At 49.8% G+C, this 19,547-nt stretch overlaps 1 protein-coding gene across 3 annotated transcripts in view; it reads left to right on the top strand.

The window, feature by feature from the left end:
* Positions 1 to 13: 13 nt before the first annotated feature.
* ATP9A (ATPase phospholipid transporting 9A (putative)) overlaps positions 14 to 19,547 on the top strand; it is a 131,104-nt gene continuing 111,570 nt past the window's right edge. The window contains exon 1 of one of the 3 annotated variants that reach the window (XM_035025419.1): positions 14 to 114. In XM_035025419.1, coding sequence (XP_034881310.1) covers positions 47 to 114 — 68 coding nt within the window. In that variant the 5' untranslated portion in view covers positions 14 to 46. Of the gene's footprint in view, positions 115 to 19,401; positions 19,446 to 19,547 lie in introns of those variants that run through there. The other 2 variants (XR_004682967.1, XM_035025418.1) reach the window with 2 other exon arrangements.

Here is a 19,547-nt window from a genome sequence, read left to right as displayed (position 1 = left end):
AGGCAGCGCGGGGGGCGCGGCGGCCAAGGCGGGCGGCGCGGGCGACATGACGGACAACATCCCGCTGCAGCCGGTGCGCCAGAAGAAGCGGATGGACAGCAGGCCCCGCGCCGGGTGAGCGGGGCCCGGGGCCGCCGGCCGCCTTTGTCCGCGCGGGCCGGGGCGGGCGCTGGGGCGGCCTGGCCGGGCCTGACAGGTTGGCCGCGCGCACCCGGCGCCATGAGCGGGCGGCCGGCCGGCCGGCCGGGGGGGCGGGCGGGTCATCCCAGCTGCAGTTCCGGCCCGGGCCCCCCTGGGCGATCCCGTCCCTTGTGGGCCGGAGCGCGCGGCTGCCTTGCACTCCTGCCCACCTTCCTTCAGAAACCCCGAGAAGCCGGACCCGCCCCAGCGCTGTTTACTCGCGCCGGAATTAGGGCCAGCCATCGCTTTTATTGTTTCCTGATTACTCCTAGTCGTTGTGATTACGATCTGGCCCACATGAAACCGTGCTCTGCGCCTGGAACAGCCCTCGGGAGCCCGGATATGCTGAGCTTACTGGGGGGTGGGGGGAGGCTCGGCCTCCTTCGCACACCCGCCGCGGGGTCCCCTATCAGCGCCTGCGGGTCCCAGCCCCAGGACGCCGCCTTCGCTTCCCGGCCCTGGGTGGACCTGAAACCTGCAGCCGCAGGAGGCTGGGCGGGGCTCCTCCTGGTCGGCTGGAGAACCTCCCGCTCCCCACTATTTGAGGGCAGGAGCCCCCTGGCAGGGGTGGGGGTTGCCATCTGCTGTGCCTTTCCCGCATTGGCAGACCCCAGGGCAGCCTAGGCGTGGGTTTCCCCTTTCCTGGAGAGAGGACGGGTAGGTATTTTGCGCCCTGCCGTCCTCCCGTTCGGAGGATGGCAGTGACCTGTTGAGATTGTGAGGTACTGTGACATCGCCTGCGACAGAGTTACTTGGGGGTGAGGGTTGGTGGGGGCTGGTTAAAGTAAATGCACGTTCCCTGGCCCCCGCCTGGCTCGCCAATCAGAGTTCTTGGGGATGGGGGGTGGGACCTGGAAATGTGCTTTTTCCCAGGCTGCCCAGGTGAGGTTGACGTCCCCTGACGGCTGAGACCGGCAGCTGGGCGGGGCTGCGGCCTTGGACCCGCCCTTTCCCTTAACATCCTGCGCTCTCTGGCCATTTCCTTGTGGCAGCTGCTTAACGCGGCGTCAGTCGCTTGGTGCAGGCGGTGCGGAGGGTGAACCCTTAGGGTTGCTTGCTTCCATCAGGTGTCCGTGGAATTAAGGGGAAAAAAAAGTGCTAGCTGCCATTTTGTGGGGTCTTTGTCCCCGTCTTTCTTGAATGTTCCGGAGGCCCCGGTTGATGTAAAACAGGAGAAACGAGCTCAGTGAGGTTAAGGATTGCAGGGGAGATGCTGCAAAATGGAGATTGAACTCAGTCAGGGTCTTCGGCCCAAAGACAGCCCTGCATCCCTTCCTTCACTGTTCTCGCGTGTTTTAATCCTGACTACTCAAGGCTAAACAATGATAATTGAGCTCTATGCCTGGAGAGTGTCTGCGTGTAATATACACCCTCGGTAAATAAGAATTTGTGTGATCAGTGGACTCAAGTCCTCTAGTTACCAATTCGCGTTTAAAACAATTACACGAGACGCCTACTTTGTGCAGGGGCGGTGCCAGGTGACTGGAGTGCAAAGATTAATTAAACAAGCTTTGTCCGGGGGCGCCTGGGTGGCTCAGTGGGTTGGGCGTCTGCCTTCCCCTGGGGTCATGATCTCCGGGTCCTGGGATCAAGCCCCGTGAGGGGCTTCCTGCTCGGCAGGGAGTCTGCTTCTCTCTCTCTTTTCTCCCCCCTCCCTCTCTGCCCCTTCCCACCGTTCGTTTTCTCTTTCTCTCAAATAAATAAAATCTTTAAAAACAAAACAAAAACCCCCAAGCCCTGTGGAATCGCACACACGCTTCCTGAGGCTGGTTGTGCATTACAATCACCCGGGGACTTTAACAACTACCATCCCTGCCCCCGTGTTAAACCTTTGAAATAATCTGGGATGGGACCTGGGTATCTATTTTATTTTTTTAAAGCTCCCCAGACGATTTTACTGTGCTGTGGTAGATGAGAACTCCTGATTCAGTGCATGAGAGAGAAATTCAGGTAATTATTTGAAAGTGATAATTACCATAGATAGGTATGTACTTTTAATAGGGGGCTCAGAGGGAGTGGTGCAGACAGTTAAAAAAATTTGTTTGGTATTGGAATGGAGGAACACACCCTCTTTAGAATTTGCCACTTTGGAACTAATTTATTTCCTAAACAGTGACACTGATTGAGATTCAGATCCTGTATCAGGAGAGCCAGGCTTTTGTGTATATTTTCTTGTATTTAATTTGTATTTTTAGGAGTAGCCACATCAAGGTGGGAATCTGGGTGTTTGGAAACACTTTTGGAAGCGGAGTAATGGAGAAGCTCCCTGAAATACGATGGTGGGGGGAGTTAAAGGAAGAAGAAACTAATACAGATGTTCCTGTACTTTTTCTTCCCTTTTTTTTTTTTTTAAGATTTTATTTATCTATCAGGGAGAGAGAGAAAGCACAGGCAGAGGGAGAAGCAGGCTCCCTGCGGAGCAAGCAGCCCAACGGGCAGATGTTCCTGGACTTTCGAAGGGGTTACATCCTGATAAACCTGTTGTAAGTTGAAAATAATTAAGTTGCAAGTGCATTTACTACGCTTAACCTACTGAACATCATAGCTTAGCGTGGCCCACCTTAAACATGCTCAGAACACTTAAGTTAGCCTACTGTTGGGAAAAATAATGTAACACAAAGCCTTTTTGATAATAAAGTGTTGAATATCTCATGTAGTGTATTGAATACTGTACTAAAGTGAAAGACAATGGTTGTATGGGTATGGGGTGGTTGTCCATGTATCTGTGATTACGTGGCCAGCTAGGGCTCATTGCTGCCCAGCATCACGGCGGAGGATCACATCATCGGGAAAAGATTACAATTCGAAATACAGTTTATATCAAATGCATATTGATTTTGCACCATTGTAAGGTTGCAAAATCCGAAGTCGAACTGTCGTAAGTCAGGGAGTGTCTGTCTGTGATTGGTAAGGCTCTCTGCTGAGTACTTGACATAAATAGCCCTGGTTTTTTGTTTGTTTGTTTGTTTTAGATTTTATTTATTTGAAAGCGAGAGGGTGCACAAGCAAGCACAAGGAGGGGTGGGGAGGGGCAGAGGGAGAGGGAGAAGCAGGCTCCGCCCTGAGCAGGGAGCCCAACGGGGGGCTGGATCCCCGGACCCCGGGATTATGACCTGAGCTGAAGGCAGACGCTTAACCAACTGAGCCAGCCAGGCATCTCATGTTTTAATCCTTGTAATGACTGTGTGAGTTTTGGGAGTTAGTTTCCTCATTTTATAGACAAGGAAAGTTAAGATTCAGTGATGTTAAATCATTTGTTTGAGGTCACAGGGATAGCCAGTGTGAGGGGGTGGATTTGGACACAGTCCACTCATTTCACTTAAATGGTTCTAAGCTATAGGATGGTTGGGGGTTTTATAGTTGAACCAAAAACGTAGGTGCCGTGAGTCCCAGGAGACAGAGGGTAATTAATGCTGGGGTCACTCAGCATATGTTGCCAGGACATGTAGTTTATTTGCTGAAGAAATCCTGTGGCTCCAATGCTCTTTTCTCTCTCAAGAAAGTTACCACCTCCTGATGCTGGGAAACCTTTTGCAGTGGTTCAGTTAGGAAACACGGCTTGTGCATTGCGTTGCTGGAAACCATTCTCTGACTTCACGTGCTTTGTTGCTCGCTGAATGGAATTCCCTTCTTGGTGAGACACCAGGCGTTGGTTGCTAGGAGTGTGGGTTCCAGAGTTGAGGAGCTTGGTTCAAGCCCAGGCTCCATCACTGACTAGCCATTTGACTTTGGGAAAATTATTTTACCTCTCTGGGTCTCAGTTTTTCCATCTGTAAAGTGGGATGAACAAGAATTCTGGATACCTCAGAGGGTCGTTTTAGAGACTTAATCCATGTATAGTTCAGAACAGTAAGCACTCAGTACAACTTAGTATTTGCTGGGGCTAATGGTGATAAATAGGCCTTTGCATGAGGTTTGCTACTGGGAGCTCTCTGGAATGCTGTGTTGAGAGAAAGGGGCCTTTGATGATGGGACATTAAAAATATTACGGATTTCATGACTCTGTTCTGATAAAATCTGGGAAAATGATTAACTGCATTAAACTATTCCAACCAAGTGTGTCGAGGCCCTGGTGTGATATTGTAGGGCAAGGAGCTTGCGCTCTGGCTGAACTAAGTCTTTGCCTTTGGGTTTTGTGGCCAGATTGGATGAAGATGCTTTGATTTTTGATGTATTTGGATAGGGAGTTCTAGATATGAACTCGGTTTAGAAAGAGCTGATTAGGTTCATATTCTACTAAATTTTTTTAAACAACGTTATTGAGGCAAAATTTACATAAAAAATACTTATGTAGTAAATGTACAGCTCACTGATTTTTATTTTAAAAGATTTTATTTATTAGAGTGTGAGCACGAACAGGGAGGGGCAGAGAGAGAGGGAGAAGCAGACTCCCCACTGAGCAGGGAGCCCAAAGCGGGGCTTGATCCCAGGACCCTGGGATCAAGGCAGATCTCATGACCTGAGCTGAAGGCAGATGCTTAACTGACTGACCCACCCAGGCGCCCCACAATTCATTGATTTTTTTTTTTTTTAAGATTTTTTATTTATTTATTTGAGACAGAGAGAATGAGAGAGAGAGCACATGAGAGGGGGGAGGGTCAGAGGGAGAAGCAGACTCCCCGCTGAGCAGGGAGCCCGATGCAGGACTCGATCCACTCGATCCCGGGACTCCAGGATTATGACCTGAGCCGAAGGCAGTCGCTTAACCAACTGAGCCACCCAGGCACCCCGATTTTTTTTTTTAAGTAAAGTTATAGGGGTGTCTGGCTGGCTTAGTGGGAAGAGCATGAGACTTTTGATCTCTGGGTTGTGCGTTCCAGCCCCATGTTGGGTGTAGAGATTACTTAAAAATAAAGTTAAAAATAATTAAAGTTACAGAGTTTGTGTAGCCATCACCACAGTCTAGTTTTTAAACACTTCCATCACCCCACAAAGCTCCCTCATGCCCATTTGCACTTAGTTCCACTGATCTTTCTATTTCCATAGGTTTGCATTTTTTGGAAGTTTCATGTAAATGAAATCATGCAATAGGTTGTCTTTGTGTCTGGCTCCTTTCAGCACAGTGGTTTCAAAGTGCCTTTTTATTGCTTAATAGGATTCCATCATATGGATGTATCACGTTTTTTTTTTTTTAACCAAGATGGACATTTGGATTATTTCTGGTTTTTGCCTACTATAGATAATACCGTGAAAAACATTCAAGTCTCTGTGTGGACACATGCATTCATTTCTTCTGTCTACCCTGAGTTTTAGAGGTGCCGTTTGTCAGCGTTTCCTATATCCTCCGGGTTGGGATGGTTCTGCCTCCTCTTTCACCATTAAATGTTGCAGTTGCTCAAGATTTGGTCCTGGACCTCCTTCCCCTTAGAAGTATGGGTTGAGTTCACCCATACCCATAGCTTCAGTGACCACCTTGCCAGAGAAGCCTCCTCCTGACTCCTCCTCCTGACTCCTGCCTTAACCTGCTCAAAGGCAACCTGCTCAAAAGCAAACTCCCACCACAAGCCTGGTCTTCCTTCCTCCGGTGTTCCCAGGCTCCAAGAGCAGGTGTCTCTCTTCAGTGGCACAATCTTGAAACCCAGGCATCATTCTGGATGCTGCCTCTGCCCTCGTCTTCCCTTGCTCGTCCTTTACCAATGCCTCCCACGTTCACCCTCTCTCCCCCCGCCAAATTGCTTGGAATCTGTGCACGTGTCTCTCAAGGCCACCATCACCATTGTCACTTACCTTCCTGCATCTCAGGTGTTGGCTGGCCAGTGAGGTCTCCACCCTGCGGCCAGAGCAGGTGTGGCCAAATGTTCTGATCATGAAGATGTTTTGCTCGAACCTTCTTGTGCCTTTCCATTTCTGCGAGGCCCTGTGCTGTCCACCATGGTGGTCATGAGCCTCATGTGGCTATTTACATTCAGAGTTAAAATAATTAGAGTTAAATAAAGTTAAAAATTGAGCGCCTCAGTGGCACCAGCCACATTTCAGTCCCCAGGACCCACCTGTGAGCAGTGCCTGCGTGTTGGATGGTGAAGGTACCTGCATTTCCACCATCACAGAAAGTTCTGCTGGGGCCCCTGCCTCCTCCCATCATCATCTTCACACACTGTGTAGTATAGCCTGACCCCCTTCTCCTCCAGCCATGCTGCGCTCAGTATCTCCTCCTGGGCTCCCTCTTGATACAGGACCTTTGCACATCCTGTTCTCTGCCTGGAATGTCCTCTCCCCTCTTCACCTAGTCAAAGGTCAGTCTTCCATTAAGCCTTACTGGGGTCTCATGTCCTCAGGGGAGCCCTCCCTGATGTTCCTGATTAGAGATCAGATCCCACTTGGAACCTCTCAGAGCGCCTGCTTCTTTTCTGTCTTGCACAGTTGGAGTGTGACATGTGCTCGTGTGATCATTCAGCTGGGAACCCCGGGGCCCCGGTTGGTGACCACTTAAGCACCGTCACACAGAGCCTGGCACAGAGTAGGTGCCCAGTAAATCCTTTTTGAGAGAAGGAATGCCTGAAGCTGATCTCCAGTTTATGATCTCCTGGGGATAGGGAGGGGGATAACTGTTTCTAGATGGTCCAGGCAGGAGTCTGTTGGACATTCTCAGATTGCTGCTTACTCATTCTTCTAATGTGACTGTGGCTCTGAGATCTTCACTCGTTGATGGCATCAAGTCTTTTTTTTTTTTTTTAAAGATTTTATTTATTTATTAGAGAGAGAGCACATGAGAGGGGGGAGGGTCAGAGGGAGAAGCAGACTCCCCGCCGAGCAGGGAGCCCTATGCGGGACTCGATCCCGGGACTCCAGGATCATGACCTGAGCTGAAGGCAGTCGCTCAACCAACTGAGCCACCCAGGCGCCCTATGGCATCAAGTCTTAACCACATGATTTGAGTGTGGGGGTGGGGAACTTGGGGTGTGAGTACCAGAAGGCAGCCTGGGCCCCCTCTGCTTTTGTCTCTTTTCCTCCACTGAGGGACAGCAGCTTAGGTGGTGTCTGGGCTTGTGAGGCGAGCTAGTTTTCATCTTTAAGTACGAGACGTGTATTCTAGTGAAGAGGTTTTTTTTGGTGGATGATTTATGTGAAACACCTTATATGCTATTAATGCAAAAGTCAAGCATTTAAAGGAAAAGAATAAAAAACTATGAAATCTGGATTGCTGCAGAGGATACAGCATGTATGGTGTGGTGGGCAGAATGATGGCCCCCTGGACCTGTGCGTATAGGACCTTTCCTGGCAAAACGGACTTTGCCAATGTGATGAAGTTAATGATTTCAAGATGGGGAGACTGTCCTGGATTAGCCAGGTGGGTCCAATGTCATCACATGCGTCCTTGAAATTGAGGAGCGTGAATCTGAGAGACGTTGCAAGACGCTCCGCTGCTGGCTTGAAAATGAAGAAGGGAGCACGCAGGGGGCGTCTAGAAACAGGAAACATCAAGGAAGCAGCCTCCAGAGGGAACCCGGCCCTGCTGGCATCTTGGTTGGAGGCCCCTGAGACCTGCTATGGACTCCTGACCTCCAGAACTGTAAGATAAAGAATGTATGGTGATGGGTTACAGCAGCGAGCAGGGGCCAGTGCTAGCTGGGTGTATTCCCTAAGCCCAGGCTTCACATCCCAGGGAGGCTGCGGGGGTGTGTGTGTAGGGGGGTGGGGGTGGGCCGCCTACCTCCTGGGTATAGCAGAGGCATCTCAAGGCTCCTAGGCTCATGCTTACCTTTGGCTTGAGGGTGCAGAATTAATTAATTAATTTTAAAAGATTTTATTTATTTATTTGTCAGAGAAAGAGCACAAGCAGGGGGAGTAGCAGACAGAGGGAGAGGGAGAAGCAGGTTCCCCGCTGAGCAGGGAGCCCGATGCGGGACCTCATCCCAAGGACTGTGGGATTGTGACCTGAGCCAAAGGCAGACGCCTAACTGAGTCGCCCAGGCGTCCCAGAGGGTGCAGAATTTAAATCGACGTGTTGCATGACCCACTCCCTGACTGCTGAGGGGAGAGAAGCAATGTTTACTTGGGATCTGCAGTGTCTTGGCTCTGAACTAAGGTTTTCTTGCCCATGCTGCACGGTGCCCCTTTGAGGTTGGTATTTTTTATGCTTGTTTTACTGATAAGGAAACTGAGGCTCAGAAAGGTTAAGCAGTTAATCCTGGCCAAGCACGTATGGCAGAAACTAAGGAGAACTTGCGTGAGCCTGCCTCCCAGTTAGGAGAACTTGGGAGCGTTTCTCAGAGCAGGTGTTTCTGCTCAGGTCAGCTCTGCTCCCTCAGTGTCCTTTCCTCAGTTGAGTTCTTTTTCCCTCCAGGAACAATTAGTGATTTTTTTTTTCTTTTTTTCCACATGGCTGCAGGATAGAGAATTTGGGAGTGGCAGCTCTTTCAGGCATGTCACATTTTCAAAACCACTGGGAGAACAAAGATAAGAATTTTGTAGGCTACAGTTTTAAATCCCCAGGCCAGACTGACTGCTGGCTTTATGGATTTGTGAGTTAAGAGTTTGGATTCCAGGGTCACACAGACTTAGGTGAATATACCAGCTTTGCCATTTTCCTGCTTGTATTACTCCGGGCCACTGTCTTCTCCCCTCTGTGCCTGAGCTTCCTCTTGTGCACCATGGGGACATGGGAAGGGTGCCTGGTTGGCCGGGCATCGTGCGTGCAGACGAGCGTTGGGAGCACTGGTGAGCATTAGAAATTGTTCTCCTCCCAGCCTGGAGGGTGGGACTCTTGCCCTGCATGACGTCATGTGCTCTTCTTTCTAGGTCTTTGGAGAGGGTCTAGTTGAGTATGAACTCTAGCTGGAAAATGCCCGCAGAGGACTTGATGCCACGAGAAGCCACCTCAGACCTCCCGTGACCGAGTCTAGTGACAGGGCTGTGGCAGGCTGGGTGTACCTTTGTAGCATTCCTTGGTACCGTGCCAGGACCTGGATCCGTCAGGACTGTGGAGTTCACTGTTGATAGGAAAGAAGAGAAATAATGCCAGTGCAGGGAGTTCTTCTCATATATAACTTCATTCCACTGAAAGGTCTGAAGCTGTCCTTTCTGATTTGTGGGGTTAAAATGCCCTTTTCTCTTTTGACATGACGGAGGTAGGATTAGACATAGTTTGGTTGATTCTCGTTATTCACAGTGGTTATGTCCCAGAAGGTCCCTGCCAGCCCTGAATTAGCAAATACTGAACTGTTGTTCCTAGGGGAGATAGAGGGTTAGTATTCTGCAAGCCTCTGGTCATGTTTTACCTTGTTTTAAAGGTATATTTTGGTTTAAAGGCTCTGTATTTAATATATGTTGTTGATTCATTAACATTGGACTCATGACCAACAGCACTGCAACTCATAGGCTTCCTATTCTCAGGACACTGGACAGCATGTGAGCACTATGTTTTATTTTATTTATTTATTTTATATTTTATATTTTATTTATTTTATATTTATTTTATTTATTTTATTTTTTATTTTTTTAAAGACTTTTTTTTTTTTAATTTATTTGACAGAGAGAGACACATACACTGTGAGAGAGGGAACACAAGCAGGGGGAGTGGGAGAGGGAGAAGCAGACTCCCCGCAGAGCAGGGAGCCCGATGCGGGGCTCGATCCCAGGACCCAGGGATCATGACCTGAAGGACTGAGCCACTCAGGCACCCCTGGGGGCTGTTTTAAATGGTGATGTCACTAACAACAAGCTCCAAAATGCAAAAAGCGTGGCCCTAAATAGACCGTGAAAAGGACACAGATGTACAGTATGGAGCTGGGACCAGAAGTGTTGCCTTGTCCCACCCCAGCTGGGGAAGCTGTGAGAGGTGATACAGATGTTTTGCCGCTCTGCACATGGCCGTGAGTGACCACAGCAGTGCTGCGTTGATTTTGAGGTTATAAATTTTAGGTAGTCGGTGAATTTGCAAATACAGAAACCACAAATAATGAGGATGGGATGTATATAGGGGTGTGTGTGTGTGTGTTCACTGTCCTTCTTTTGACACGGTGGGGGTAGTACTAGGTAGACAGTGTATAGGGAGGGGTGTGTTTGGGGGCAGGATGGAGGAGGGGGTCGTGCTGATCGCTGACATCCATAGACCCCAGCCCTTCCCCTCTCCATGGGTGGAGTGGAGAGTTGTGTAAACAGCTCTTCGCCCCCTTGGACGAGAACAGTCGGGACAAGCCTTGGCAAGCAGCCCACTGGAAAGTGCCCTCAGTGTCCTCTGCCAGCCCGCTCAGCAGCACTTAGGCCATCCATTTCCTGTGACAGAGTCCCTGCCTGGAACCAGGCCGGGTGCCCCCATAGGCAGTGACACCAGGGAGTGTGGAATTACAAACCCAGGCAGGGATGCTGAAGGGTAGAGGTGGATATGGGAACCATGCTTTCAGGGGCTTCCCGGAGGAAGGCCAGCGACTGGAGGCCCTGCATGCCAGTCCCAAAGAAAGAGCATGGCCGTTTGACCTTGACCTAAGGCACCCATGCAACAAGTTGGAAGAGGCAAGGCCCCGACCAATCCATCTCTGGACTTTTGGCTGTTACTTCTCAGAATAGAACTTTCTTTTCGCATTGTTCCGAAATGCAAATGATGAAAGTCATGAATTAGCTCTGGTGGTATTTTTGTGGCCACTTTTGGGAATGGATGTGGAGTGCCTCCAGCTTTACTTACTGCAGTGAGTGGACTTTGGTTTAATTTCCAAAGAAAAAGACTACTTGTAATGTTCTTTTTTTTTTTTTTTTAAAGATTTTATTTATTTGAGAAAGAGAGAGAGAGAGAGCATGATGGGGGGAGCGTCAGAGGGAGAAGCAGACTCCCCGCTGAGCAGGGAGCCTGATGTGGGACTCGATCCTGGGACTAGAGGATCGTGACCCAAGCCGAAGGCAGTGGCCCAACCAACTGAGCCACCCAGGCGCCCCACTACTTGTAGTGTTCTTAACGATGACTTTTACCTAAAGAGCTAGAACAGTGCTGAATTCTTTTTTTTTTTTTTTTTTTGTTAAAGATTTTATTTATTTGTCAAAGAGAGAGCGAGAGCACAAGCAGGGGGAGTGGCAGGCAGAGGGAGAAGCAGGCTCCCTCTGGGATCATGACCTGAGCCAATGGCAGATGCTTAACCAACTGAGCCACCCAGGTGTTCCCCCCCCCTTTTTTTTAAGATTTATTTATTTATTTTAGAGAGACTGACAGTATGAGCAGGGGGCGGGCTGAGGGAAAGGGAGAGAGGATCTCAAGCAGACTCCGTGCTGAGCATGGAGCCTGATGCGGGGCTTGATCCCAGGAACCTGAGCCGAAACCAAGAGTTGGAGGCTCAACTGACTGCACCGTCTAGGTGCCCAGAACAGTGCTGAATTCTTAAGCTGGTCTGTTTTCTTTCCTTTGTGTGACTTGGAAAGATTGATGGAGAACCGTCGTCAAAGATCACTTTGGGTGGCTCGTGGCCAGACATTGAAAGGTTAGCAATTATTTTTATGGTTCTTTCTGTTTGTGCCAAGTGATACTTGCTTTCTTTTTGTAGTAGTGATAGGGAGTTTCCTTTTAGAATATACTTAATATGAAAAAAAGAGAATTGACTTAGAGAATAGTATGAACTCAGTCAAAGATCATGAGGTTTGCAGATGTGCCCCCAGACATGTCTGATATTTAGGGAGCGGCCGCCTGTGCTAAAATGTTGCTTTTAGTTTAAAAATATTATAATATTGCTATAAGGGGAAGGAAGTGGGATAATCTGATTTTGCTAATAGAGTAAAACATTTTTTTGTTTTGCCAAGTCATCCATGAAAAACTTTTTTTTTTTTTGAAAAGCATGATTTTTAAACAATGGTTACTTTAGCAGGTCGATTGGGGATCTTAATGTTGCTTTTATTATTGTATAAATAGTCTGGGGGGGATTATGGGAGAGGCAGTTGGAAGGGGCCCCAGGGAGAGAGAGGCTCCCTGTGGGAAATGAAGGGCGGCCGGATGCTCTTGTCATCACAGAGCTCTGTGGCATTTGCCAAATGCCAGGAGGAGGAGCCCGTTGGCCAGCCTCCCCAAGGAAGAAACAGGGTGGAGCATGGACAGTGCCCCCCCCCCCAATAGAATGGGGCCTGGCAGGATCTCCCACCCTCTGCCAGGCCATCTGCTGTGACACAGGGTGAGGTCAGACCTGGCCAGGTTAGACCTCAGCAGTTCTCAGCCTCGGCACTATTGACCTTGGGGGTGTGACAGTTGCCTGTTGTGGGGGCTGCCCTGTCCATTGTAGGATGTGTGACAGCAGCGCAGGCCCCTTGGATGCCAACGGTACCCTCCACCGAGTTATGACAACCACAGATGTCTCTAGACATTGCCAAGTGTCCCCCAGTGCCAGGGGCTGGGGAGCGGGGGTGGGAGGGCACAAAATCGCACCTGTTAGGAGCCCCTGGACGAAAGGAATGAATACTCACTATGCGTGGCCGTGTCCCTTAGTGTCCTGTGAAGGTTACCCCTTTCTCTCTCCCTCCTCCCCTCCCTCCCTCTCTCTCTCTCTTTCTCTTTTAGAGAAAAACCTGTTAGGCAAGAAGTTCATGTTTGGACTGTTGCTCATCCCTGTGAGTTCAGCTTTCTGATTTAGTGGCCACGGAAGCCTTGAGTGGTCGGAGGAGAGCATCTGGGAAGTGTTAGGGGCTGAGGTATATCCCTTCACAGATTCTTTGTTGAAGCCTTGACCTCCGGGCCCTCTCACTGTGACTCTTGTATTTGGAGATAGAGCCTTTAAAGAAGCCGTGATTAAGTTAATGTGAGGCCATTAGGATGGGCCCTGTTCCAGTCTGAGTGGTGTCCTTATGAGAAGCCAGGGGTGGGAGGAAAGACCACAAGAGGACCCAGGAGCAGGGCAGCCCTCTGCAAGCCAGGCGGAGAGGCCCAGAAGAAACCCACTCTACCCACACCTTGATCTTGGACGTCTAGCCTCCAGAACAGGGAGAAAATAAAGTTCTATTTAAGCCATCCAGCCTGTGGTGCTTTATTATGGCAACCCTAACAAACTCATACAGGAAGTATCTTATTTATGCCCATTTTGGCAGGTGTGGTATCTGTTGATGTTATTAATAAACCTTCATTCTAAATTGATGATGAGTTCCTTAGCAGTTTTCTTTAGGTAGTCCTGTCTCCAGAGCTCTCTCTGAGCATGTTGCAAAGTCATGTGGACTGGAGCTGACCCTCCCCTTCCCCCACCCTGCCACCCCCGCCCCCCACCCTGCCACCCCCCCCAACCTGAAACATGTACCACGTGCTCTGCCAGGTGGAGGGGTTGGAGGCACTGGCCCCCGCCACTTCCTTTTGCTTAAAGAGCTCACGGTAGTCACATACCTAGGTTGTGCTTTGTATGGTTTGCTGTTAGTTCTAGTCACTTGGATTGTGCTAGAGGAATTTTTTTTTTTAAAGATTTTGTTTATTTATTTGAGACAGAGAGAATGAGAGACAGAGAGCATGAGAGGGAGGAGGGTCAGAGGGAGAAGCAGACTCCCTGCCGAGCAGGGAGCCCGATGCGGGACTCGATCCCGGGACTCCAGGATCATGACCTGAGCCGAAGGCAGTCACTTAACCAACTGAGCCACCCAGGCGCCCGAATTTTTTTTTTTTTAAAGATTTTATTTATTTATTTGATAGAGACACAGTGAGAGAGGGAACACAAGCAGGGAGAATGGGAGAGGGAGAAGCAGGCTTCCTGCCGAGCAGGGAGCCTGATGTGGGGCTCGATCCCAGGACCCTGGGATCATGACCTGAGCTGAAGGCAGCTGCTTAATGACTGAGCCACCCAGGCGCCCCTGTGCTAGAGGAATTTGATGAGAATTTTAATAGTTGCTAACCACTATTGCTTGCTGCATCATCCTGTTCCTCCTGACAACCCTACTGTACAGATAATGAGACTGAGGAACAGAGGGTTTTTTCCTTTGAGAATGGTTTTGGGGATGCCTGGGTGGCTCAGTCGGTTAAGTGCCTTCAGCTCAGGTCATGATTTCAGGGTCCTGGGATCCAGCCCCACATCGGGCTCCTTGCTCAACGGGGAGCCTGCTTCTCCTCTGCCTGACGCTCCCCCTGCTTGTGCTCGCTCTTTCTCTGACAAATAAATTTAAAAAATCTTAAAAAAAAGAGAATGGTTTTGGTTTAGAATGACAGAGACTTTTCAGTTTTCTTTTAATTAATTATTATTTTTTAAAGATTTTTTTTATTTGAGAGAGAGAGCGTGCACGGTGGTGGGGGGAAGGGCAGAGGCAGAGGGAGAAGCAGACTCCCCAGCGAGCAGGGAGACCAATGCGGGGCTCCATCCCAGGACCCTGGGATCATGACCTGAGCTGAAGGCAGATACTTAACCAACTGAGCCACCCAGGTGCCCCTCAGGTGTTTTTGTTTTTATTAGATTTATTTATTTGAGAGAGAGAATGCGTGTGTGAGTGGGAGGAGGGACAGAGAGAGAATCTCAGGCGGACTCCCTGCCTAGCACAGAGCCTGACCCGGGGCTTGGTCTCATGACCCTGAGATCATGACCTGATCCAAAACCAAGAGTTGGACGCTTAACCCACTGAGCCACCAGGGTGCCCCTCATTTCAGTTTTTTAAAAGACTCATTTTACTTTGAACTCAGGCAGTAAATTCCATTTTGTGACCTGTCTTGATGACTTCTATTTGACTTTTTCTGTAATATCCACTCAGAGCAGGTGACTTTAGTTGAGGGGAAAGGGACTGGGGATTTGTGAGACTTGGCAAAATGGTCACATCACGGTGGCTTTCCTCTCTGACCAAGCACCTTCTTCTTCATTAGCTTACATTACGAGGGAAAGGTAAACATACATAAAATTTATTTTCTTTTCATTGTAAAATGAGTGCGTGTGTATTAAAGAAAACTTGGAGAACAGAGAAGACTGAGGAGTGGAACACTGATGTTAACTTTCCTTCAAGACAACTGCCCTTAATGGAACATCTTAGATACTCTGTTTTCTCCCAGTCTCCTTTCTATGTGTACATTGTTTTATGAATTATAACCATGTAGCATATGTGTTTTTATTTCTTGTTGTTGATTTAACATTTTAATTTAAGGCTTTCTCTGTATCATGAGGTACTTTGTAAATGACTTTTTTTTTTTAAAGATTTTATTTATTTATTTGAGAGGGAGAGCATGAGGGGGGGAGGGTCAGAGGGAGCAGGATACTCCCTGCCGAGCAGGGATCCCGATGCGGGACTCGATCCTGCGACTCCAGGATCATGACCTGAGCCAGAGGCAGTCGCTTAAGCAGCTGAGCCACCTAGGCGCCCTGTAAATGACATTTTTAATGGCAACATGATATTTCTTTGAGTAGGGTGGCTAATTTACTTTAACCAGTGCCCTATATTTTCACAAGTTGTTTAGTTTCACTTAAAAGTTTTTTTTAAAGATTTTATTTATTTGACACAGAGAGAGAGCGAGTGTACAAGCAGGGGGAGCGGCAGGCAGAGGGAGAGGGGAAAGACTCCCCGTGGAGCAGGGAGCCCGATGCGGGGCTCGATCCCAGGACCCTGGGATCGTGACCTGAGCCGAAGGCAGACACTTAACCGACTGAGCCACCCAGGTGCCCCTTAGTTTCACTTTTTAAATTATGCTTTTGTTCTGGTTGCCGGCAGAGTCACCCCAAAGACATAAAGAGGGAAAGCTGAGGGAGCCGCAGACCCCCGGGGCCTGTGACGTCATCTTTCTGGAACTGGATGAGCCCAATCTGCAAAGTGACTCTCACAAAACAGCAGTGCTTCCTACCCCGCAGAAAACCAGGAACTTAGCTGCGAATTTTGGACATTTCGGAGGGTTACCATTCATTCACCCCGTAGGGGTATTTGCTGAGCACTTACTCTGCCCCTGGGGAACAGTTTTAATGTCGGGGATCTAGCGGTAAACACAAGAGACAGGAGTCCCCGCCAGCACGGAGCTACCTTCTGGTGACACGTAAGGGGTGTTCTTGGATGAATTTTGTTAACCTCTGGTTGCTTAGGTGCCAGGACCATGGACCTTGGTGGCTTCAGTGGATTGTCTTGTGGCTTCCTCACATAGTCCTGTACCAGGTGCCATTGTCCTGTTCCTGGGAGATCAGGGCTTAGAGGGGTTCACTAAGTAGCCCAGGGTCACACCGCTTGCAAGCTGCCACTGCCTTCTTGTCTCTGCGCTCAGCTCGGCTGTCTCTTCTTCAGAGAGGTCTTCTCAGACCACCTACTCAGAAGGAGCTGCCTCCACCCCAGTGACATGTTCTTTTTTTAAAGATTTTATTTATTTGAGAGAGAGCATGAGAGGGGGGAAGGTCAGGGGGAGAAGCAGGCTCCCCACCAAATAGGGAGCCCGACGTGGGGCTCGATCCCAGGGCTCCAGGATCACGACCTGAGCCGAAGGCAGTTGCTTAACCGACTGAGCCACCCAGGCGCCCCCCAGTGACATGTTCTTGTTGACGTATTTATTTTTTGCTGTTTCCTGTTGCCCCCCTGCCCCCCTGTGAAATAGTAGGCTCCCCGCGGGCAGGGCCCTCATTTGTCTCGTTTGCATGTCCCACTGCTTAGTACTGAGGCGCACATAGTAGGTACTCAATAAATATCTGCTAACGGACTAAATGAGCCAGTAGATGAAGAGTAGGAGGCACAGCTCTGAACAGGTCTGCCCGCTTCCAGCACCTTTAGTTTTATTTGGAAATCTTAGTCACCCCAAGGGACATCACATTCCTGATCCATCGGGTGTACACGGTGTGCAGGGCGCTCGGGCTTCCAGTGAAGGTGTGTGCTGAGTATTGGAGCCCATGGGGGGACAAACAACATAACCCTTTCACAGAAAGAAAGGGGGATCTAGGCCTTCCTCTGTCTCCTCTCTCTCTTCTCCCTCCTTCCTTGTTCATATAGCCCATTGCCGTAAGGAATTAGCCACAGAGGCCTTTGTCAGAGGCCTGGGTTGGAGAGTCTAATGGATCCCATATTTGCTACTTGGCCGGAGATGCCCCCGTTCGGTCCACACTGGTTTCCAGCAGCTTCCTCCTGCATGGCAGAGATGTATAATGTTTTCAGGGAATTGCATTCACTGGGGCTGAGCCTTTGTCAGCAGTCACTGGCAGCCCCTGAATAGCATCGAGCCGTTTCATGCGAGGTGATGGAACTAGGGGCTTGGGGCACCAGGCCTTGCTAGAGAAAGACCCCATGCACAGGCAAGCCAGAGGTGGCCAGCATGGCCCGCGAGGCGCTCAGAGGCCGGCCCGAGCACCCTTCCCGGCCGTGGGGCCCTGCGTGGGACTTTTATACATCAGCGTTTTTGTTTTCCATTATGAAAGTAATAATTCCTGTTACAGAAAAGTTAAAGATGTGGTCCTTAGAATTATTTAAAGCCTTATCTGCTGTTGCTAATATTTAGGTGTATGTTTCCTTTGATCTATGTTTTAATCCAGTGGCTATTAAGTGACATGATTGCAGTTTGTTTTTGCTGTTATGAATTAGAGCTTAGTCTAGGGAGGATATCTTGGCCTAAGCTTTCTCCTACATTTGGAAAATTTTTTTAAAGATGTACTTACTTATTTTACAGAGAGAGTGAGTGTTGAGGGGGAGGAGCAGAGGGAGAGGAAGAGAGAGAACCTTCAGCAGAGACCCCACTGACCATGGAGCCTGATGCAGGGCTCCATCCCATGACCCTGAGATCATGACCTGAGCAGAAATCAAGAGTCAGATGCCCAACCAACTGAGCCACCCAGGTGCCCCTACATTTGGGAAATTATAATAGGCTAGAATCTCCAGTTCCCTGGGTTGAATGGAACGTGTGGTCATCTAAGGGCTCTGTGTGGCTCCCAACTAAGTGGCCTTCTGGAAGGGCTCTGCCATTTTACACCCTATGAAAGCCAGAGTTGCCTTCTGTTCCAGGGTCAGGAGATGAGTGATGGCCTTCTTCACCCACTATTTTTATTTTGCCTTTTGTCTGGTACATGTCCATGAGATTGGGAATGTTTAAAAAAAAAAAAAAGTAAAAAACCACGTTTTTCTTTCTCTGTTTACCTCAAATTGGGCGGAATTCCTGTTGATGTGTGTGAGGACAGAAGAAGCCTTTGATTGGTTGGGGAGATGTTCACTACACAGCACATTCTCTGTGGATATACTGGGTGAACTGGACTGACTGCTCATGGTTGTAGGTTTGGGAGTTATAGAAGGTATGCTTGAGAGTCTGCAAGCATTGTATAAATATCTGTTGAATGAGTACAAGAAAATCTTTCTGTAGACAGTGGCTCACGGCAGAGCTGTGTGTAGACACCAGGGCCAAGTGCAGTAAATGTCTGGCTTCCCTGCAAGGAGTGGAGGTCTTCGGCACAGCTGTTGGAGCCCAGGGTAGCATTCACTCGCAGCAATAATGGTAGAAAAGGTGTGAACTTGCTGCCTGGGGAGTGTTCTCCGCCTGAATGGTCACTGTGCTAGACCCTCAGCAGCTCCACCACCTGCTTCCAGAGGTAGACTCCTTCCAAGGGCCTTGTGGTGTAACCTCTGCCGTTTTACAAGCAGGCGCCCCTGGAAACCTGCCCCATGGCCTTCCTGGGGCGGTCTCGGTGCCAGAGCCATGCCCCGGGTGGAGCAGGGCCGTAGCGGTGGCTAGTGCCCTGGTCTCCGCGGGAGCAGGGGAGGAGCCGGATCTGGGAAGGAAGGGCCCCTGGCAGGAGGTGGTAGCTCCCCAAGGCCACGGTTGGTTGCTGGGGATCGTGAGGGCTTGAGAGCGTGGATTCAAGCAAGGACTGCCTCAGTGCAAGTTTGGGCTCTGCCACTCACTGGCTATATGACCTTGGGTGAGTGAGTTTACCTCCCTGTAAATGAGCATGATAATAGTGCACGTGGTTTTGAGGGCTAACCAGAGTTCATGTGTGCAGGGTGCTTAGACCCCAAAGCATGCGGCTGGGGGGGAGGAGAGTAGCAGTGTTAGCCACCCTGCGGCTGACAGTGCTTGGAGGGAGGAGCCAGGCAGCTGGGGCGGTGCCCCTGGGGATCCTTGGTGTGCTCGTGCTTGTCCCAGTCATGGGTGCCTCCCTAGGTTGCTGTCTAGACAGCTCAGAGGCAGCGCTCAGATTCTTCTATGGGGTGAGATCTCCAAACACCATGGTCGAGTGCAGGCTCTGAGGTCTGCCTGCTGGACTCACAGCTGGCTCTGCCCTCACCCTCACAGCTGGACTCCTGGGGGTACAGTTTCCTCCTCTCCAGGAGGGGGAGGGCCTGCCTGCAGGACTCTGGGGACGAGTGAGGGAGGTGACACGGCTGGCTGTGCTGTGGCCCTGGACCTGGTCGAGAACCTGTAAGCAAATGCCCCAGATACAGTATAAGCACACGAGGTAAGGCAGCAGGTCTTGGCATGCTGGGGGGCCTGGGGCTGGGGGGAGGCCCAGGAGAGGCACCTCAACCCACACGGGGCATCTGAGCACCTTCTGTATCCC

This window comes from Mirounga leonina, unplaced genomic scaffold, assembly GCF_011800145.1.
Source record: "Mirounga leonina isolate KUSES-001 unplaced genomic scaffold, KU_Mleo_1.0 Mir_195, whole genome shotgun sequence".
Classification (NCBI taxonomy): Eukaryota; Metazoa; Chordata; class Mammalia; order Carnivora; family Phocidae; genus Mirounga; species Mirounga leonina.
Note: the sequence above shows the minus strand (reverse complement) of the source record. Positions and strands in the feature narration are given on the sequence as shown.